This window comes from Oreochromis aureus, linkage group 5 (assembly GCF_013358895.1).
Source record: "Oreochromis aureus strain Israel breed Guangdong linkage group 5, ZZ_aureus, whole genome shotgun sequence".
Classification (NCBI taxonomy): domain Eukaryota; kingdom Metazoa; phylum Chordata; class Actinopteri; order Cichliformes; family Cichlidae; genus Oreochromis; species Oreochromis aureus.
In genome coordinates, this window is record NC_052946.1 from 12,337,355 (window position 1) to 12,360,150 (window position 22,796).

Below are 22,796 nucleotides of genomic sequence, written 5' to 3' on the forward strand. Positions count from 1 at the left end.
AAGCAGCGTGGCTGTCATACTTTAAGCACACCTTGATTTGTGTCGGAAGCCTGCGAGAGCGCATGTGTAGCTGCATGGATGTTTACCAGCATGTGGGGGTGGGAGGGGAGGCTGGGATGGAGCGTACAGAAGAAGAAGAAGAGAGAGGGAGGGTGGGAGGGAGGGTGATGATGCTGAGGGAAGAAAAGGGAGGGAGGACAGTGTGCAGTGAAGTAAGAGAGAGAGAGAGGAAAAGAGAGAGAAAGGAACAGGGACAGGAAAAAAAGGAAAAGGCAGCAGGGAAGGGAGAGACTGGGAGGACGCGCCAACTGCCTATAGATGTTGGAGCCTTTGACAGCGGAGCGCGGCGCTCAGCGGACACAGGAAGATGGTCTCAGTAAGAGGGGAACTGACGGTTGCCTATAATTTAATGTTCAATATCTTGGACTCCTTCTCCATGGGTAATGCTACGGCCAGGAACTCCAGAGCAAAGCTTGCTTTTCTCCTCTTTTACAACCTTCTTTTTATTCGCCGGCTTTAGTTGCTTTCCAGGATCCTGTCTCTGCCCCTTAACTCTCACTCGTCCTCCCTCAAACACACGCTCACATGTGCGCGCCTCCGTTGGGTAGCCAGGGTCTCGAGAGTGCTGGGTTACCCCCCCGGGGGCTGGCCGCGCTCTTCTGCCGCACCAGTCAAGCCAAAACGCTGGCCGCGGCAGCGATGCAGATAGATCGCGCTGCCTGCTCCCCACCTCCCCCACACCCCACACCCCCCTCCTCCCCCTCCTCCTCCTCCAAAACGTAAGCCGCGGATGGGCGAGCGAATGAAATCAAGCAGGGAAAGAGAGGAAAGGAAAGAGAATGAGACGAGAGCTAGATTTGCTCTGTTGTGACACTGTTGGGGAGTCTGCATTAATCTTTTTTCCCCACCCATATTTTTTTTAAATTTCCCCTTTATTTTAATGTGAAATAAATGTTCTAACTCCTTTGGTAACATTTTTCTCTTTCTCTTTTTTTCCCTTCCATTTCTCTGTCTGGCTTTACAGGAGTGGCACCTGCAAAGAAGAGCCCAAAACTGGTAAGTAGTTGTTTTAATCTTAATTTTTACATCCATCCACCTCTGTCCACCTCCGTCCTCTAACCACATGTGTGCATCTTTCTGAGGGATGTCTCAATATCATCGTCTCTTCCTTTCCCGCCTCATCTCTAACTCCCCTCTGTGCGCTGCAACTTGTGCTGATGTTGTGGGTCTGTTTGTGGACGTAGGATACTGTGCGGGGGTGGATTCCTGTAGCCCCCCCACCCCTCCTCCCCGCCCCCCTTTCTGATGGGGGATGGGACGAGGGGCTTTGATGCACCGCGTGAGCTGGGTTGCTAACACGCTGATGATCGCATCGCGCTGGGTTCTAAGTTTGCAGCGTGAGCATTGATGTATGATCACAGCTGGGAGACTGCTCCATCCTGTAATGTCTTTATTAAAAGAGAGACCCCTGTAGACTTTGTGCAGCTGAAGACGTGTTTGCCAATATTGTTTTGCAGGATGATTTTGAGCTGGACCCTCCATACAGAGATTACACTAGGAGGATATGCAGTGGTGGTTTTGAAATGATGGTGCTGTAATATTAGTGCTGGGTAGTTAATGGTATTCTCATAGCCGATCATAGGAATCATGCATAAGTGATACAGTTCAAGCGTCACTCATGATGGTATTGGAGTGTATTAGTGCGCACAGCATGGGTAAGCCTCCCCCACTGTGTAGGCACCACTAAAGGTGAAGGATATTATACAGTTTATACAGAAGCGATGTCAAACATAAGGCGAGGGGGCAGAAACGGCCTAGCAAAGGCTCCAATCCGGCCCACTGGAAGGCTTTGCAAAATCTGAATGAAACTTTTAACTGTATTTTCATAAGTTTTACAGCTTTTCCTGTAAAGACTTTCACCATTTCACTACACCTAAGCAGTTAAGAGATAAACCATTAAATTTTAGAAAAGCTCCTCTTTCTCACTCTCTAATGTAGAAATTTCTTATTTTTTTTAAATATTTATTTATTAACCAACTTTTTAAAAAAAACTACAAATAACCAAAACTTTGTTTTATAAATACAGGACAGTCTGGGCAGTGAGCTACCAGAGTGTTTTCTGTAATTTAACACATTTGTCTTGTAGAAAAACAGAGATTTACTCTTGAGATTGTGCTTCTTTTTCTGACATGAAAACATGTCACGGATTAAATGTTTAGTTAAATGTCTTTACACTTAAGATCAAAGTGGGCTGTATGTATCCCACTGTGGCCCCCTCTGCTATAGAAGAACACATGCCACCACATATCTTTCTTTACGCAAAGCCACATTCTGCACATATTACATGAGCATGACTCTATAGTAAAGCATCCAGAAGCTAAACTGAGCTGGTTGCAGTGCAGATCTTTCTTCCTGGTATTATTCACCTGCAGACTGTGTCTAACAGACCATGTGTTTGCCAATTTTGTTTTGCAGGATGATTCTGAGGTGGAATCTTCATACACAGATAACAGTAGGAGGGTATGTGATATTGTTTAGTTGGTGGGAAGGTTTTAGAAATGAGGTGTTATGATATTATTGGTTTGGTAATCCTTAGCTGATAAAAGAGATGATGGATAAGCTGCCAGTGATAATTATAGCATTACATAATGTTTAACATTAACATTGTGTTTAGGCGTACGAGGCTATTTATGTATGACAAATCAAATCATGTATCTTATGTTACTACATAATGCAGTGCATAAAGACATGAGTCTGCAGGTGACAGAGCAGTACAGAGCTTAAATTTAAAATTCCTTTTGGGTGCTGTACCTTCAGGCTAGATGAGATGGGAACCATCCATCGTTTTATCAGCGTACAGTTCAAAAGTCTTTATTTCAGGTATTACCAGAAAGACCCTGTAGACTGTGTCTAACAAAACGTGTTTGCCAATTTCGTTTTGCAGGATGATTTTGAGCTGGATCCTCCATACGGAGTTAACACTAGGAGGGTATGTGATGTTTTTTAAGATGGGGAGAAGGTTTGACTGAGCTAAACTGGTAAAACTTAAAATTCCTTTTGGGTGCTGTACCTTCAGGCTAAATAAGGGAGAAACCATCCATCTTGTTATCAGCACACAGTTCAAAAGCTTGCATTCATGATGGAGTGCATTAGTGCAGGAGTAATCCCCACGTCTTTCAAAAAAACAAAAACATATGTCAGAGCAACACATGACACAATCTTGATGATGCCCTTTTTTGTTTTGTTAAGAAAGCCCTTGCTTATTTCAGCAAGGTAATGCACGACATTCTTCACATATTACATGAGCAGGACTCTCTTTTTAAAGAGTCCAGGTGCTGACCTGACCTGCTTGCAGCATTGTGGGAAAGAGTCTGTAAACTGAGCATGTTTTTTGGGGTTCTTTTTGTTTTGCAGGATGATTTTGAGCTGGATCAGCCTTACAGAAAATACACTAGGAGGGTCTGTGATCATGTTTAGAAGGGGTGAAGGTTTTAGGAGGTGGTGGATTTATGATGGTTCTGGTGTCCTTAGCAAATAGTAAAGGTTATGGATAAACTGCCAGTAGTGCTGGTGTTATTGCATAATGTTGAACATACATTTTAGCTGCACGAGGATACATAGGTGTGACACAACAAACCATTTATGACTGTTAATACTGTAGCATATCAACACAGTGCACCTGAGTCAGGACTGCTGGTGACTTTGCAGGGCAGAGCTAAACTTTGGATGCTTTGGACCTTCTGAATGCTGGGTCCTTCTTGCTGACTATGAAATGAACCATTGATCTCATTATCAGTGCGCTGTTGAAAAGCCAGCACTCATGATGGCGCTATTACATACAGTATGGTTGATCCACACATCTGTGAGGCCTGCTTCAATGATACATTATATATGCAAGTTTTGGAGCAACCATCCTGATCATGCCTTTTAAAGAAAGCCTCTTGTTATTAAAGCAAGTTCATAGAAAGCTACAATCTGTAAATGTTACATAACCATGGCTCTGTCGTGAGAGACCAGGCTGACCTTTTTTAGAACTTTCATCTGAGGTTTTATTAGAAGGACCCTGCAGAGTAATGTGTGTTTGCCAATTTTGCTTCGCAGGATGAATTTGAGCCAGATCCTGGATATAGAGAGAACATTAGGAGGGTATGTGATACTGTTTACATGACGTGAAGATTTTAGGATTAAGCTGCCAATGATAACTGTGTTAATGCATAATCTTTTTACTGTATTTACTCTTTGGTTGTGTGATGATGTTGGCAGCTTAGCATGACACAGCTAATCTTTGAATTTTGGGGAGATATTGCATCCTTCAGGCTCAATAACAGAGAGGAACAGTTATTTCACTACAAGCAAACAATTTAAAAGTCAGGGTTAATGATTGTGTTGTACAGAAAATGTTTTTTTTGGGGGGGGGCAAGCAACTCTACTACCCAGATAATGTGCTTTAAAAGACAGCAAACCACATTCTGCATGTATTTCAGAGCTTTCTTTGTATTCATTTTTTTAAAAATTGTTTTTCAGGATAATTTTGCAATGGCCCCTCCAAACAGAGATTATAGAAGAAGGGTACGTGATGTCATTTAAAGTTTTTGAGAATGAGGTGTAATCATACTGGTGCTGGGCAGATGATGGAGATGGTATTCTTATAATGTTAATACAAAGTGATCATATTTTAATGCATTCAGGTTTAACTTAAATTGTCTCACACAGAAAGATATTATGTGCAACTCAACATAATTATGACTGTTAATGTTGTGCTACATAAATGTACATATTACATGAGCATGGAGCCATAGCATGGAGTTCGGGTGCTACACTGGCCTTGTTGCAGTTTAGAAGTGTCATTCAGGCATTATTAGATTGGACATGTTTGCCAATTTTGTTTTGCAGGATGATTTTGAGGTGGAATCTTCATACGCAGATAGCACTAGGAGGGTATGTGTTATTGTTTAGATGGGTGACGGTTTCAGGAATGAGCCGTTATTGGTGGTGGTTTTATAATTCTTAGCTCATAAGAGAGGTGATGGATAAGGTGCCTGGGAGAGCAGTGTAAATGCATAATGTTGATAGCTCCATGATGTAATGCCTTTATTAATAGAGGGATTCTGCAGACTGTATGTGACTGAAAATGTGTTTGCCAATATTGTTTTGCAGGATGATTTTGAGGCGGATCCTCCATACAGAGATAACACTCGGAGGGTATGTGATATTATTCAGAGGTGGTGGAAGTATTCTGAATGACAGTGGTTATGGTGTTCTTATAACAGATGTTAGCAATGAATAAGCTGTCAGTGATAATCATGGTCATCCATACTGGTTTTACTAACTGTCTGGTTGTCAGAAAAAGTAAATTTGACTGTTAATTCTGTAGTACACAAAGGCAGTTCACCAAAGTCAAGCTGGCTGTTAGCTTAGTAGGACAGAGCTAAACTTTGAAGTTCTGTTTGGATCCAATGTTTTTCAAGGTTAATTAAGAGAGGAACTCTCAATCTCATTAAAAACACATAGTTTAAAAAAGCTGTTTCTGTGACAGCATTGGATTACAATCTAATATGTATAGGTTTTAGAGCAAACCACATCATTCCTTTTAAAGGACGGACTTGCTTATTTCACCAAGACGATGCCAAACCACATTCTGCACATTCTTATTTTTCAGGATAATTTTGCGATGGCTCCTCCATACAGAGATAACAGAAGAAGGGTACGTGATGTCATTTAGACACATTGAAACTTTTCGGGAATGACCTTGTGTGCGTAGATGGTGCTGTGTGGTCTTCTTATAAATTTAATAAAGGAGAGGGGCATGGTGCCAAAGATCATTGCTTTAATGCATGAGGTTTCAATAGAATATTTTAATGCAAGATGTTGTTTATGTGAGGCCATGCATTCTAGTTATTGCTGTTAATTTAGTACTACATAAGGACAGTGAACCTAATGTAGGCCTGCTGGTCATTTTTCAGAGCAGCAGTAAGACTCCCTTTGGGTGCTGTACCTTCAGGCTAAATGAAACGGAAACCTTCCATGTTGTTATCGGCATACAGTTCAAGTTTGCATTCATGATGGTATTGCACTGTGTGAGTGTATATCTGTGACGGCCCCACCAATGCTGAACAGCATTTCTAGGTTTTAGAGGAACATATCCCACCATCATGATGATGCCCATCAAATGCTAAACCAAATTCTGCACATATTACAAGATCAAGAGGCCTTAAATAAAGAGTCCAGGAGTTAAACTTTGCCTGCTTGAACTTTGCCTGACAGAACATGGCTGCCAATTTGTTTTTGCAGGATGATTTTGATGTGGATTCTTCTTACAGATAATATTCAAGGCGGGTTCAAAAAAGTCTTAAATTATTTCAGCAAGACAACGCTGAAATAACAAAGGACACAACCATGACTCTATATCAAAAATGCCAAGTGCTAAACTGGGCTGGTTTCAGTGCAGATCTTTCTCTGGTATTATTAGAAGGACCCTGTAGACTGCGTCTAACAGACCGTGTCTTTGCCAATTTTTGTTTTGCAGAATGATTTCGATGTGGAATCTTCATACACAGATAACAGTAGAAGGGTATGTGACATTCTTCAGATGGGGTGAAGGTTTTAGCAATGAGTTATTGTGATATTGGTGGTGGTTTGATAATCCCGAGCTGACAAAAGACGCAATGAAAAAGGTGCCAATGATCATTTTAGCATTACATAATGTTTAACATTGCGTTTAGTGTATGAGGCTATTTATGTGTCACACCTCAAAGAAATTATGACTCCTTATGTTACAGTGCATAAAGACAGTGAACATGAGTCATTCCTGCTGGGGACAGAGTTAAACTTTATCATTCCTGTTTGAGGCCAATACTGTCATGTTAATAAGGAAGGAGCCATTTACAGTTCAAATGCTAGCTTCTCAGTTGTGGCAATGCATGCCATCATTGAGATGATGCTTTTTAAGGGAAGACCTTGCTTATTTTAGCAAGATGTTAGCAAACTACAATCTGCCTATGTTACACAATGATGAATACACTGTAAAAAGTCTAGTTGTTAAACTAAAATAGAACCATCATCTTGATAATATAAAAGAGGTCCTACAGTCTAAACATGTGTTTGCTAATTTTGCTTCGCAGGATGATTTTGAGCCGGCTCCTCGATATAGAGAGAACATTAGGAGGGTATGTGATGCTGTTTACATAACGTGAAGAGTTTCGGACTAAGCTGCCAATGATAACTGTGTTAATGCATAATGTTCTTACTTTATTTACTCTTTGGTTGTGTGATGATGTTGGCAGCTTAGCATGACACAGCTAATCTTTGAATTTTGGGGAGATATTGCATCCTTCAGGCTCAATAACAGAGAGGAACATTTATCTCACTACAAGCACGTATTTCAGGAGCTTTTTTTGTATTAATTTTTTTATATTATTATTGTTTTTCAGGATAATTTTGCAATGGCTCCTCCAAACAGAGATTATAGAAGAAGGGTACGTGATGTCATTTAAAGTTTTTGAGAATGAGGTGTAATCATACTGGTGCTGGGCAGATGATGGAGATGGTATTCTTATAATGTTAATACAAAGTGATCATATTTTAATGCATTCAGGTTTAACTAAATTGTCTTACACGGAAAGATATTATGTGCAACTCAACATAATTATGACTGTTAATGTTGTGCTACATAAATGTACATATTACATGAGCATGGAGCCATAGCATGGAGTTCGGGTGCTACACTGGCCTTGTTGCAGTTTAGAAGTGTCATTCAGGCATTATTAGATTGGACATGTTTGCCAATTTTGTTTTGCAGGATGATTTTGAGGTGGAATCTTCATACGCAGATAGCACTAGGAGGGTATGTGTTATTGTTTAGATGGGTGACGGTTTTAGGAATGAGCCGTTATTGGTGGTGGTTTTATAATTCTTAGCTCATAAGAGAGGTGATGGATAAGGTGCCTGGGAGAGCAGTGTAAATGCATAATGTTGATAGCTCCATGATGTAATGCCTTTATTAATAGAGGGGTTCTGCAGACTGTATGTAACTGAAAATGTGTTTGCCAATATTGTTTTGCAGGATGATTTTGAGCCAGATCCTGGATATAGAGAGAACATTAGGAGGGTATGTGATGCTGTTTACATGACGTGAAGATTTTAGGATTAAGCTGCCAATGATAACTGTGTTAATGCATAATCTTTTTACTGTATTTACTCTTTGGTTGTGTGATGATGTTGGCAGCTTAGCATGACAAAGCTAATCTTTGAGTTTTGGGGGGATATTGCATCCTTCAGGCTCAATAACAGAGAGGAACAGTTATCTCACTGCAAGCACACAATTTCAAAATCAGTGTTCATGATTGTATTATACAGAAAAATGCATTTTTATTTTTTTTTAAGCAACCAATGCTACTACCCAGATAATGTGCTCTAAAAGACAGACTTGCTTATTTCAGCAAGTTATTGCCAAACCACATTCTGCATGTATTTCAGGAGCTTTTTTTGTATTCATTTTTAAAAAAATTATTTTTCAGGATAATTATGCGATGGCTCCTCCATACAGAGATAACAGAAGAAGGGTACGTGATGTCATTTAGATACATTGAAAGGGGAGGGGCGTGGTGCCAAAGATCATGGGTTTAATGCATGAGGTTTCAATTGAATATTTTAATGCAAGATGTTGTTTATGTGAGGCCCTGCAATCTAGTTGTTGCTGTTAATTTAGTACTACATAAGGACAGTGAACCTAATGTAGGCCTGCTGGTCATTTTGCAGGACAGCAGTAAGACTCCCTTTGGGTGTGATAGTGTATATCTGTGGCAGCATCACTAATGCTGAATGACATATGTAGATTTTAGAGGAACGCATCCCACCTTACATAATGTTTAGCATAATGTTTAACACTGCGTTTGATGATGCCCTTCAAATGCTAAACCAAATTCTGCACATATTACAAGATCAAGAGGCTTCAATAAAGAGTCCAGGAGCTAAACTTTGTTTTGTTTTGCAGGATGATTTTGATGTGGAATCTTCATACACAGATAACAGTAGGAGGGTATGTGATATTGTTCAGATGGGGTGAAATCTTTAGAAATAAGTGGTGATATTGATGTTGGTTTGATAATCCTAGGCTGACAAATGACACAATGAAAAAGGTGGCAATGATCATTTTAGCATTATATAATGTTTAACGTTGCATTTAGTGTATGAGGCTAAAATGCTCGAAGTTTAGAACTTTGATTATTAAAGGACTTTGTAGACTGAATCTGTGATTGCCAATTTTGTTTTGCAGGATGATTTTGAGATGGATCCTCGGTACAGAGCTTATGGAAGGAGGGTATGTGATCTTTGTTTAGAGAAGGAGAAGGTTTTGGGAATGACCTGTTTGGATAACGGTGATGGGTTGATAACAGTAATTGAATTCTTATAGCAGATAATAGAGCTGATGAACAACTTCCCACTGATAAATGTGAAAAATCATAATGTTTTTAACACGTTTGGATATCTGAGGCTGATTGGGTGCTGCAGAAAAACTATTGGTGCCATAGCAGGACAGAGCTAAAATTTTCAATTTGTTTTAGATGCCTTGTCCTTAAGGCTTAATAAGATAGGGATCATCACTCAAGTTATAAGTGTGCTGTTTTAAAAGCCAGCGTTTGCCCTTATATTGGGGTAGAGTATAATATACACAGATTGTCGACCAAAGATGCTGCTATCCATCTGATGCCTTATCGAGACAATGCCTAAACCACTTTCTGCACATATTTCAGGAGCTTTTTGTAATTTTCATTTTTTTATGATTATTTGTGTTTTTCCAGGATGATTTTGCGATGGCTCCTCCATACAACGATTACTCTAGAAGGGTATGTGAGATCATTTAGATACAGTACAGAATTTTGGTGGGAGAATGATGTCATGTATGGTGGTGCTAGTTAGGTAATGGTGATGGTATTCTTGAAAGCATAACAGAGGCGATGGAAAAGGTGCCGGTGCCAAAACGTCAAGTAACTATCAGCTGTGTCTGAGTGAAAGTTTAGTAGTACAGTAATAGTATAGTATAGTTTTGCAGGATGATTTTCCACCGGCTTCTACATATAGAGACCACCCTGTGTGATTTCAGTTAGCTAGGGAAGAAAATTGTTGGGATGTGTGATGATATTAATGCTGGGTATGGGATTATAATGGGATTTCTATAGCAGATAATAGAGGTGATGGGTATGCTTTTTAAATGCATGTTATGTTAAGAAGTTCTATGTGTGCCAAACCAGTGATGCGTCACGCTAAGCAGGACTGAGCTGAGTCTTAGGAAGCAGTGAGGATTTGCTTTCATTGCCCCACCTACCAATGCCTCTCGCTTCCCATCTTCTGTCTCTTTAATAAGTTATTGGAGCAGCACAAACCAATGTATTAAACCACTCACGGGCCACCGAGGAACAACGCAATGACTGCAGAAGGTCAAAATCTAATAGATTCATCAAGTATAGGAGATTTGTTTTCATTTAAGAGGGGGATAGGATGTGGACTTTCTGTGCATCAAACAAGAAAAAATATACAGATTGGTTGGCCTTTTTTTGGGGGGGGGGTTTGAGCGTCAGTCCTCAGGTCTGACTTTAGCATCAACACGGCCTGCATTTCTGATTAATTATAAGTACACCACAAAACCCAGTGAGGTTATTTGCAGCACCAGCAGAGTAAGCATTCCAGCTGGAGCCACAGCCCCGACTTAATATTTGCTAAAGCATCAAGCTTATTTTATGTCTAACAAGGATGATGAATATAAACATGAATTGCAGAGGTGTAGGAGAGTGATTCAGCGAGTAATGAGTGTGAAGACATGACTGCACTTTGAAGGCCAAACACTTTGATATTTGAGAACAGACGAGCCACTTGCCTCCACCCCTTCCTGGTATATTTTTGTCCTCCGCGTCCAAAGTAATGTGTAGTCATGTGACGTGAAGAGACTGAACTGCTGTCATTTTCGCTTACCGTCTTAAAATATCGGCCTTTCTTTCCCGAGCTGTGCCCCGTAACCCTTTCGCGTCGCTGGCTTCTTCGCAGCAGTGGAGATTTTGCAGACCAATGGCGGCGATGTGGTGATTGCAAAGGGGAGATGCAGTGACAAGGATGACAAACAGGATCTTTACCGATACTCGCAGCGCACTTGTGCCTGAGCTCGGGATTGTGAGTTTTACTCAGCTCGAATCCTCGAACAGGTGCTTAAGTGCGCATGTTATTGAGGGGCGAGTAGCAATTTATAAGCAGTTTTACATTTCTGCCTTTACCAGTAAAGTCCTCTCTTCTTTTTAAACCCCTGGAGTGCTTTATTCATTGTGACTATCCCTCCATATACAGCAGGGAATGCAGCTCCTTGTTAATACATTCCACTCTGTTAAACAAAAGGAATAGGCAATGCACTCTTGTAAGTTCCACAGTGTTTTCTCCCATAGCTGAATGACTTAATCATGAGAAACCATTGAGGTCCTCTTTTTTTTTTTCCTCCCTCTTTGTTAGCTTTAAAAGAATTCTCTGCATAAAACAGCTTGATTATTCTTTGTGTTAAATAAGGGAGCAATACGACAGTGGTTGACATTATACTCTTAGAATGTGCTTCCTTTCACCCCAAGGAGAAGCCATCTTTAATCTTTTTGAACTCTAATTCAGAATTGTTCTGTATTCACGTCTCCGCTGTCCCTGTTCCTCCTCCTCACAAACCACAACCCAGATTCATGTTTTCTATTCCGCTGTTGACGATGCAATAACCTTCTTTTTTTAATGTTTTTGTCTCCTCCTGTCAGTCATTTCTGAGTTCAGGTTCCATGCTCCTGTGCAGGAGATTAGAAACAGTCAAATGATATTGATCTGCTTCTCCAACAGCAGTTGTCAAGGAAGGACAGCCAGAACAGCTCCCAGCATAGTGTTTCCAGCCACCGGAGCGCGCACACAGACTCGCCTGTGCACTCTTCCCTGGCACCCGCTCTCAGTGAGAGCAACGCTCCCCCACCTCCCTCGCAGCCTTTGCCGGGACTCCCAATCCAGGACTCCCCAGGAGACGGGACCATCCAGAGAAAACCGGACCCCTTTAAGATTTGGGCCCAGTCCAGGAGCATGTATGAAAGTAGGCGTAAGTATATTCATTTCTGGTGGCGGTTGGATGAGGGCAGCATGGGGTATTGGCTCGGTGCAGACCCTTGGTGTCTTTGGTGTCTTGGTGGTCATTTTGGGGAACGTTTTGTGCTTGTAAGTAAGCTGGGTCAGATATTTATTTCTCTTCAGGGATGCAAATTAATGACCATAATTGAGCTTTGCTTTTTTCAGCTTTTTTTAATGTAAAATATTGAATTTAAAGTATTTGGCATTAAATACATGGTTTAGATCAGGGGTGTCGAACTCCAGGCCTCGAGGGCCGGTGTCCTTCAGGTTTTAGACGTGTCCTTGATCCAACACAGCTGATTTAAATGGCTAAATTGCCTCCTCAACATGTCTTGAAGTTCTCCAGAGGCCTGGTAATGAACTAATCATTTGATTCAGGTGTGCTGACCCAGGATGATATCTCAAACCTGCAGGACACCGGCCCTTGTGGCCTGGAGTTCCCCACCCCTGGTTTAGATAAAAGAGCTTGTGCATGCTGGTGGATTTACCATTATAGAAAAATAAATAAATATATATAAATAAAGATTTTGGAAGTTACCAGTACTGTTAATTTAGGGCATAAACCTTACATTGGGAGGACATTGTAGACTGTAAAATCAAGTCACCTGTCTTGAAGGAAAACTGCTGATAGATGTCAGTGATGGTAGATGAAGAGCTTAGCTAATAAAGAAAGCCGTTTACATTTGTTTGTATATATGCTGTCTTGTAAAATTATTAGACTCTAGCTTTATGACTAGCAGGTACATGTATTTTATTCTGGCATAGCCATGGCAAGCATCTTCTGGTCTTTTTCCCAGCTAAGCTAATTGGCTTTTCTTTCACATTTAGCATTCAGCTATCAAAGTGCTGTCAATCTTCAAAACTGAGACTCCACAAGAAACTGAATAGTAATAGTATTTCCCAAAAGAGCTAGCATACAGAAGTATGTCTGCACATGTAAACGTTCAGACTTCATTGTAATTTTTGTTACTAGCTGTAGACGTATTGGCCTCCAATGTGTTGTTGATTGTGTCCTTTTAAAATTACTAGTTGCCGCTTTCACTCAGTACCAGACAACAGCACCACTGACACACTTTTATTTTAGACTTCCCTTAAGAGGCACATGGTGTATAATTAGTACAAGAGTGGAGTAGATGTTGGCGGATTGTAAACCTCCCCACCCCCCGCCTTGGCAAAGCAAGGGGATTGCACCAATTAAAAAGAATAACCATCATATTCACTGTCAAGTTAAAAAAAAAAGAGAGAGAGAAAAGAAAAAGATAGCAGAAAGAGAGAAATCTGCAAAGGCTTTTTATTCATTCATTTATTTATTTTTTAAAGATCTAATCAGTTTTCCAGCCGCACTTGTTGAGGATTTTCATTATTTAGATGGCTATGAAGAAGAATGAAAAATGAAGGGCTGAGCATAGGCAGTGGTTCAGACACCTGTTGGAAAGCTGCCATGATTAGTTGAGAGTACAATAGTATTTGATTTGGAAATAAATAAATGAATAACAATAATAGAGGTGGAGTGAAAGAATCCACAACCAAGGACGGGGGGGGGATGTTGTCTACATACCCGCCCTCATATGATGACATCCGAGTAGGTGATTTCTAAATTGCCCAGCCAGTTTGATCTGCTAAAATGTTAGAAAAAAACCCCAAAGAATAATAATAGGAGAGTTGATCAAAACATTTGAAGGGGATGTAAAGAGAAATATAAAAGAAAGCTGAGCACTCTGAGGTATAGAGTCACAACGAGAAACCCCTTGAACAGCACGGGAGGAACAGCAGGTGTAAAACCTCCACTTCCTCACGCTTCATTGAGCTCTCTCCATAAAACTCACTCCATAGGGCTCAGGCCTTGGATAGGGCAGAGACATTTTTCCACGCAACATTCACTATAATGAAAAATTCTGCCGAGATCAAGGTCTTTAAACTTACCGTGCAGGGAGTGATTTCCATTTGCAGGAAGAAAACGTCCCAAAATCTCGCACAGCATTAGCCTGCTGTAAAAGCGGAGGAAGCTTGTTCGTGCTTTTGTTGGACTTCATTTTGATTATTTTGGGGTTTTAAAAAAAAATTATCTCCTTTTTTGTAACATCATCACTCACAGCTTTGAATAGGGCCGTCTATCTTGGGAAAATATTGATCCGCTCATGCCCAGTTGCCTCACTGTGGGGATCACTTATGGGTCTATTAATGGGCAGGAGCAGCGTGTGCAGTTGACCTTCCTGAGTGCGGGTGCAGATTGCGACAGTTAGCCTTTGACTCTTTCCTCCTCCGGTTCCTCCACAGTAACCCTGTGATAGATTGGAAGAGATAGCTGCGCTCCGCGGGGATTTTAAGTGTTGACTGAAGGAGCAGATTGGAAGCAGACTGCTTATGCTTTCTGCCACCCCACCCTCTCTTAGTGGTTTTAGCGGCCTTGGCAGCAGCGGCTTCAGCTGGAACAAAAAAGGAAATCTCCCCGAGAGATGTTTGTCTGCACACATAACACAGCTGCGCCCATGGAAATGCATGCGCACGTACGTATATGGGGATTCAAAGCTGCGTATTTAAAGCAAAGAAGCTCATATGTACAATGGGATAAGGCCACACGCATGCAAATCATCTCCTCCTGTCCTCTGGGCTCTGAGCTCGCTTCAGTCTCCCCTGCTACATTAACCATGAGCTGTCACTCGCTGCGGTGCGATTCCTCTTTTATAACGCGACACCTTTCGAGTTACTAGTGTACGCACACGGTTCCCTCGTGGCTACGAGTGTGCTGTGACTACCCATACTCAGGGTGGGGGGTCAGGTGGAAAGTGCACTCCAGCATAGCCAAATGATGCATCGCGTGTCACACATCACCTCACAAGAGAAACACTGTAGCCCGTTTGAAAGTCTCTAAGGTTCTTTTAAAAAGCTGCGAGAAAGTGAAACTATACTCGGAAAGGATCAGAAGGGAATTATAGTCTGATCGTTTCTAATTATGGAAACGATGGGCACCAATATCTTTTTTCTCAGCCTGTCTTTTCACTTTGTTTTAGCTCTAAAATTATACTCTTCGCCCAAAATAGATCCTTTTTTATCTTTTTATGGCTCTTTTTTTTTTTTTTACTGTCTGTCTGTGTGCAGTGTGCTACCACAGTGACAAAGCTTTGAACACAAATGATGACATTATTTACATGCTGACATAAACAAACATATCTGATTGTCTCAGAACAGCAGGTGTATCCATTATGGTGACACTGTGGTTGGCTGAATGTGTACCTGAGGGTATTAAATGAAATGTCTGAAGGCATCACGGTGCAGGAATAGAGATCCCACAAGGCCGACTGTGCTTGTGCATAAGTGTTTATTGCAGCTTGTTGATTTCACAGTTCCAGACTTCCAGGAGCAGGACATTTTCCTGTGGAGGAAGGACACGGGGTTCGGCTTCAGGATCCTCGGAGGCAACGAGCCAGGAGAGCCTGTGAGTCTCTCTCCCTCAATCTTTTTCAATCTCACGGCTGAAATCTCTCCAGTTTGCGTTTCAATTTCCTCACTTTTCACCGCACATCTCCAAAGAAATGGATAAACTGACAAGATTGTGTAGCTTGAATGATGAAAAGGATGCTATATTCCCAGCTCTAGTGGGAGCAGCAGCTATAGGATTTTCTTTCAACAGTCTCAACACAACAGTTCTTATCTTCCCCTTGTGTGCACTTCCATGCTTGTGTATTGGAATTCAACAATTTCATATCTGTGATTGCTTCTCTCTGATCTGACCAATGTAGCCTTAACCAGTCGGGAAAGAAGAAAACCCTGCACACACACCATTTCTTTTTTCTTTTCCTTTAAAGAGTCAAAGTTGTTTGTTCTCGTTTACACTGGCCTGCACTGCGTTCCCACCCCCCCTGCTTTTGAAAGGGAAAAAAAATAATGATTTACTTTAGAGCTTGGCTTGGGTTACTACTGTTACAGGCTTGAGAGAATAGTAAAGATTTAATGCTGAAGTTTAAATTGTAGCTGTGCCGCATGCCAAGTTTATGGCCGCTGAGAAAATCGACACATTTTTATATGTCATGCACTTTAATGTCTTACTTTTTCTTTTTAGAATACCGCTTGATCGCTTTCCATGCATTTATTTTGCAAAGGTGCAGCGTAACGTATAGCTGCGCAGTCTTTGTCGCCGCGTGCTTTCGAACGCACGGCAGCCTCATTCGTCTGCTGCGTTTCAGATCTACATCGGCCACATAGTCAAGTACGGGGCTGCAGATGAAGATGGACGCCTGCGATCCGGCGATGAGCTGATATGCGTGGATGGAACGGCGGTGGTGGGAAAGTCGCACCAACTGGTGGTCCAGCTGATGCAGCAGGCTGCCAAGCAGGGCCATGTCAACCTCACAGTGCGGCGCAAAACCACTTACGCTGGTAAGAAGCAAGCAGCTCGAGATGGAGGAGTAGTTTAAGCTTTTTAAAGACCTCCTAAGAGATCCAAGAATACACTCAGGTTATTGTGGCTCAGGACATAGAGTACGTCATTTACTCCAGTCCACAGAGCAAAGTGTCTGTAAGATACTGAAAGGAAAACTGATTCGGATACATCATCCACCAATATGTGGTTCTGTGAAAATACACAGATGGATAGAATATAGCACCGTAAGAATGTGGCAGTCCATTTATTATTGAATTCTACTGATTTTACTTCTGACTGGTGAAGCCGATGTTTACCTTGGTAGTAAGAAGTGACAAATAATACTGCAGAACTTTTAAAGCAAAATGCAAAAGACAAACAGGTTCATCCATCTACAGTGCAACCAATCAGAACACGTTTTATTAAGTCAGTTAATTTCATCCTATTATAAACAGCCAGGATCCAATTTCAAATAGTTTCAACTAGTAGCTTTGTTGGCCAATAGTCCAAAAATGACCTGTCTCGCTTTACAAGTGAATAAATAAATGATACACCATTTGTTTCTCTATTTAAATTCCTTTATGCGGGATTCAGAATTAGCAGAGCCGTAATATTTTTTTTTTTGTTTCATAAATTGCAAAAACTATAAGTATCTCTAACTGATCAGTTTGTTTACATATAGTGTATTCACTGATAACATTTCACTTTATCAGTGAATTTTGATGTGTATTGAATCAGTTTTGAGAGCAGTCCCAGATGGCTTCATTTATATTTGATTGTATCGTGGTTTTGCAGCTTCGCTTACAGTAAAACATTGTTCAGTTTTAGAAATGCACCCACTACTTTACCAAGTGCCACATTTATGTCAGTCATACTTCCATCAGGAGCCCAGAGGCCTTCTTAATATATACAAGGTCAACCTCTCGCCTTCCTAGAATTTAGTGTGGGTGTGGAAGTGGTCAGCCGCTACCACGAGCTAACACCCACGCCCCACCGCTGACTTCACTCCGGTCAGCGCAGCTCTGCTCCTTTAAAAAAAAAAAAAAAAAAAAGGCCCATAAATATGATGGAGAGGGTGGCCAACCTTCGGCCCAATGACAGCAGCCAGACATTAGTGCATTGCTGCTCCCTGTCTGCCTCAGAGCGTCGAGAATATGAGGCGCCTTCCTTGAGCAGCTGTACAGGAAATGAAATGTGGAATGAAATGTCCAGATAGAGCAGGCAGACCACGTCCTCGGTTCATCTTTTGTTGGAAACAGATGAGAGGAGAGATTGGTGAAGAGGCCTTCTTCCAAAGCTGTCCTTTTTTTAAAATCATAAGATAAACTAGGTGTGCTAGAGGAGCTAAATATCTTTTATTTACCTTCTTTTAATATTGTACTGCTCACGTAACGTTTAGGGATGTTCTCATATGTTTTTGTACAGCTTTGCTTTCATTACATTAGGTTCTCACACTGTTTTGTACCTGATTGTCTCCTGAATGTCTCACCTTTGGCTTCACTTCCCTTCTGATCTTTTGCCGTTAATCTTCTATATCTGTGCTTTTTTACCCTCCTGTTTGCACTTTGCACCTCATCTATGCATCTTTCTCACCGTGTCCTCCTCCTCCTGTCATTTTTAGTTAAAGCAGAGGGAGACATGCCTCCATCGCCGGCGTCTTCGCACCACAGCAGCACCCAGGCACCCAGTTTCACAGAAGATATTGGGAAGCGCACCCCACAGGGCAGCCAGAACTCCCTCAACACGGTGAGCTCCGGCAGCGGTTCCACCTCTGGCATTGGCAGCGGTGGAGGAGGCGGTGGAGGCGGCGGCGGGGGCGGCGGCAGTGCCGTGGTCGCCGCTGCGGCCGCCACCACCTCCTCTCAGCCGCCCATCGCCACCCCCGCTGTCGTCTCGTCCGCTTTGCAGCCCTACGACGTAGAGATCCGCCGCGGCGAGAACGAAGGATTCGGTTTCGTCATCGTTTCGTCGGTGTCGAGGCCTGAAGCCGGCACCACCTTCGGTAAGTTAGCACCCGCAACACCACCACCAGCGCGCTGTTGATGGCAGCGCATGCTGTTATTTCAAAAATCACTTCTGCTCAGCAAAAACCCAAATCACACTTTGGCTTTTTCCTCATCACCTTTTATCTTCTCGTCTGCACTACGGGAATCCTTTGAATCCTCTATAAAAACCACTGAACGCTAAATAGCCTGACAGCCAGTGCACATTCTGGCTATTTACAGTCCCAGCAGATCAATATCAACACTCTTCAAAGAAGTGGTTCTTCTTTCTCATTTTCATCTGAGCCTGTCAAACCAAGACACTGAAACCCTTTCTTCGCCTGCAGCTGCTGCTCACACTCACACAAGGCTTTCATAATTGATCACAAGTGAAGTAGGTCTTACATAAAGCCACTTGTATTATTCAGCTGAACTTAAATGGCTTGTGCGGAGCAGGTTGGCACTAAAAACTTAATAGCAGTTTAATGAGAATGAGCACTGCAAGAAAGATAAATAGGGGAAATGATCAACGTGAATGGGTTCTATTTATTTTCCAGCATATGATTAGAGATATTCGCTTACTCAAACTTTATCTTCTTTTCTCTTCTTTTTTGTGAGGTTCTTTTTCATTGCTTAGCTGGTGAATGGTGTAGTTTTTCTCTGTTTGATATTGCACTGCAACGCAAGTAAATCAGATTCAGCGTTGCTTTTAGAAACTCGTAGCACTGTATCTTTTGTATCCGTACACCATGTACGCTTTTTGCCCACTGCCATGGCTTCCTACCTACACTAGAAGGACATTGCACCCTGCTCTTCTCTCCCTGTGTGGGTGTACAGCACTGGAAAGGTCTGTGAACGCTTAGCTTTACAGATTGGCTTTTTTTTCTTCTTTTTTTAAAGTGAAGCTCCTTTTCACAGGCCAAAGCAGAAAGCACAGGCTAGCAGATGAGCTTTATTTCATTTCAGTTAACGTGTAAAGGAAGATTTATCTCTCTGCTACTCTGCTGCTCTTGATATTTCACAGTCCTAGATGGTTAGGTTTATTCAGGGGGACAGAAACAGGTTGGGACCAGATGAGTTTGTTGTGTATTAAAAGTGTGAATGCAGCGGGAAGGATGGAAGAATAATAATGAAAAGTAAGGAGGGGAGAGGGTGGCGAGAGTAATGAGTGATTGGGTGCGTCAGTCTGTAGTGACTGATGTCGGCCTGCAGAGTGAAACAAACAGAGAGACTTCAGGGTAGCTGGTGAGATGTCAGCTCTGATGTATGTTTGCAGAGTCTAACTTTCTGCAGTTGCAGGTGTTTGGGATGTAGATGAAACAGAGCTGTAACATCACAAGGTTTTTTTAGACGTTGAGAATCGTTTGGAAAACCTATTTAGAGGAAATAGTAAGACAAATCCTCCTATTTCTTTGCAGTGCACATTTAAATTGACCCTTCTTTTCCAGTGCTTGCATATTATCCTCTTCTTCTTCTTCTCAGTGACTTTTGCTTGGCTGACTGTTGGCTGCGGGTCAATTAACCTTAACCCTTCTTGGTCCTCTTCTTCTGCTCCTTCCCCACTTTTCCCTCCCATTTTCCTCCTCTCACCAAACACAATCCCCCAACATTTACACGCGCAAACACACACTCAATCACGCATGCATTACACATCCACATCGATGCTGACCATAGCTGGAAATGCTTGTGTGGCCATGCCCCACAAAATAGGACGCATCATTGAGGGAAGCCCAGCAGACCGCTGCGGGAAGTTGAAAGTCGGCGACCGCATCCTGGCTGTGAATGGATGCTCGATCACCAACAAGTCCCACTCGGACATCGTCAACCTCATCAAGGAGGCTGGAAACACGGTTACACTACGCATCATTCCTGGAGATGGTGAGTAGAGAAAAGAGAATCCAAAACCAGGTCAGATGTTTTTCCCCATATCAGCTATTATTAGATAGCCTGATTATGTTTGAGGAGACTTGTTGTCACTTTCCTGGGTTGTTGTTGTTATTAAGTATTCCTTATGTAAAGTCTGCACTTTCCTCAGTGGCTTTCAAAGTGACTATAACGCCTCCGCAGTGTTGACAGGAGTGATTCTTTGGGGATATTTGGGAGCTTTTTTTTTTTTTTTTGGTATTTTTTTTTAGCTTTCGCGTTCCTGCCTTTTGCGTGGCCGCATTTTTAAAACATGCAAGAGTCATTTAGATTTTGGTGTGTATGTGTGCGTGAGCGGAGAGAGGGCGAGCGAGACAGGCACCGAGAGATGCTGAATTTCCTCTGTGCATGTGGGTGTGTCTCCTCTGTCAAAGTGGATTTAAGGAAAAGTTTGTGTGCATTGTATGTTGCGCTGTGCAGCTGAGAACTGTCTGTGCTTTGTGCTGACATATCACCCTGGCGTGCTTCACAAATGCTATTTAATTAAGCCTGTGTGTGCGTGTGTGCACATGGAAAGGCAATACTCCCTGTCAACCTGCACACTGGTAGGAATAGGAGCTATTTGTCGGCCGCTCGTTGCTTTCCGCCTCGCTTCTTATGGATGGAGAGGGGTTTTTTTTTTTCTCCCTTCAGAGCAGTTGATGAGAACAGTGAGCCAAAATTGCTCTGCCAAGAAGACACAGAGAGAGCAAGAGAGAAGGCGCTGGCGAGGAATAACTGGATATGCTTTATCGGAAAAGTTCTGGTTTGTGTTTATGTGCATGTGTCAAACAACCAGATGCTGTCTGACACAGAGGCAGAAAGAGTGTCGGGCAGAGATGGTGGCTTGTGTTTCTAAACTTGTGCCTCTGAGTGACTGTTCTGGCTGCCTCCGTTTACAAATGGCTGAGCATCGCCAATTTCTTTGTGGATCAGTCCAATCTTTAAACTTTCTGATGGGAACGAGTGCCATAGCGAGAGCTTCCTCTAAAGGTGAAGTCTGATTCAGCTCAACTCTCCCACCGTGTGAGAGCACAGATGGAGTTTTGTAGTAGCTGATGCTCGGTACGCCTGCAGTGTCGAGGAAACGAGCATGGGAGTCTTCCTGCTGCTGCTCAGTAATACGTGTACAAGAAACTAATACCTTCATCAGAGCTGATGTCTCTGCAGCATAAATTTGGAGCGCAGACAAAGCCCTCCTCATTCTTTCCACTGTGTGAGAAAAGAGAGCTAGACATGCTCGATGTGATATGATTTTTATTGTTTGCACATATTGTATTTTAAGTGTAATCTGTAGCTCTCGTATCCTTTTCCCCTCTGTACTGCTCGTTTTCTTTACCTCCCTTGAATCGATTGTACCTGCTGTCCTTCCCGGCTCACGCCATTCAGGGCTGGAGGGCAAATGTGTGGTCAAAGCCACAGACGAATTACAGAAACGCTTCAGTTCCTTTTCTGTGCACGTTTTATTTACTTATTTATTTAGTTAAGCGAGAAAGGGGAAAGCAGGCAGTAGGTCGCGCGCAGAATAGAAGTAATTTCCGGAGAGAAAGCAGTCGGAGGAGAGACGAATGAAGAGAGGCGACAGAAAAAGGAAGTGATTCATGCAAATCAGGCAGAGGGAAAGATAGTGAAGGTTTTTACGGGGGTTAAACGTGAGGCTGCAAAACTGAAAGGGTGGTCGAAGATTTTCCTTGTGGTTCCTCTCTTTGCCGTCTCAAGTGAAGCTCCCTCATCCGCACTCCCGCTCGAGTGGTCGACACTGTACATCTTGAGCAGCGGGCAATGGAATGGTTGAGCCACCAGGCTCCAGGGGAGTGCCGCAGGGAAAGGAGATTAATAGGTGAGAAGGGAAGTGACCATGAGAAGAATGGCGAGTAGCAGACTGGGGAAGGGGAGGTGCAGAGTTGTAATCAAATGTAGGATGCCTGTAGATGGCCAAGAAGGATGAGGTGGTTAGATAAAACAAAGGTTTGTTTATGCAGCAGGTGTCGCGTGATGACGGCCTGTCTGTTGTTTTTCACTGATAACTGAAAATGAGTGGATCAGTGCAGAGACAAAAGACAGAGTTAGCACGAGCTCTAATGCCACTGGCGTGGATGTTCCCTACTTGACAATTCAGAGGCAGGAGGATTAGTTTCAGTCCAAAATGTGATGTACAGCCTTTGTACGTTTACCAAATGATTGATGGCACAAACCGCAGTATTACCCAAGTGTCCGGGAACATGGCTAAGTGGTGAAAGAAGCCTGGAAACTGGTTTCGAGGCTCGTGGTGGTCCCTGTAGGTCGGATTGACACAAGGAAAACAATGAAATGTCTCCACGTGTGAAATTATTTATGTCGCCCAGGCTTTCAAGGAAACCGGAGAGGCTTCTGTTAGAGTATGTCTATACAAAATGACAGCATATTCAATTACAAGCCTT

At 42.3% G+C, this 22,796-nt stretch overlaps 1 protein-coding gene across 15 annotated transcripts in view; it reads left to right on the forward strand.

The window, feature by feature from the left end:
* magi1b (membrane associated guanylate kinase, WW and PDZ domain containing 1b) overlaps positions 1–22,796 on the forward strand; it is a 136,449-nt gene that overhangs the window by 104,605 nt on the left and 9,048 nt on the right. For 5 of the 15 annotated variants that reach the window (XM_039611915.1, XM_039611919.1, XM_039611918.1 and 2 more), the window contains exons 13-34: positions 1,025–1,056; positions 2,476–2,520; positions 2,945–2,989; positions 4,102–4,146; positions 4,525–4,569; positions 4,894–4,938; positions 5,158–5,202; positions 5,660–5,704; positions 6,527–6,571; positions 7,122–7,166; positions 7,431–7,475; positions 7,799–7,843; positions 8,063–8,107; positions 8,517–8,561; positions 8,993–9,037; positions 9,275–9,319; positions 9,801–9,845; positions 11,857–12,103; positions 15,477–15,568; positions 16,317–16,509; positions 18,114–18,494; positions 20,149–20,352. In XM_039611915.1, coding sequence (XP_039467849.1) covers positions 1,025–1,056; positions 2,476–2,520; positions 2,945–2,989; positions 4,102–4,146; positions 4,525–4,569; positions 4,894–4,938; positions 5,158–5,202; positions 5,660–5,704; positions 6,527–6,571; positions 7,122–7,166; positions 7,431–7,475; positions 7,799–7,843; positions 8,063–8,107; positions 8,517–8,561; positions 8,993–9,037; positions 9,275–9,319; positions 9,801–9,845; positions 11,857–12,103; positions 15,477–15,568; positions 16,317–16,509; positions 18,114–18,494; positions 20,149–20,352 — 1,869 coding nt within the window. The remainder of the gene's footprint in view (positions 1–1,024; positions 1,057–2,475; positions 2,521–2,944; positions 2,990–4,101; positions 4,147–4,524; positions 4,570–4,893; positions 4,939–5,157; positions 5,203–5,659; positions 5,705–6,526; positions 6,572–7,121; positions 7,167–7,430; positions 7,476–7,798; positions 7,844–8,062; positions 8,108–8,516; positions 8,562–8,992; positions 9,038–9,274; positions 9,320–9,800; positions 9,846–11,856; positions 12,104–15,476; positions 15,569–16,316; positions 16,510–18,113; positions 18,495–20,148; positions 20,353–22,796) is intronic. The other 10 variants (XM_039611921.1, XM_039611917.1, XM_039611923.1 and 7 more) reach the window with 10 other exon arrangements.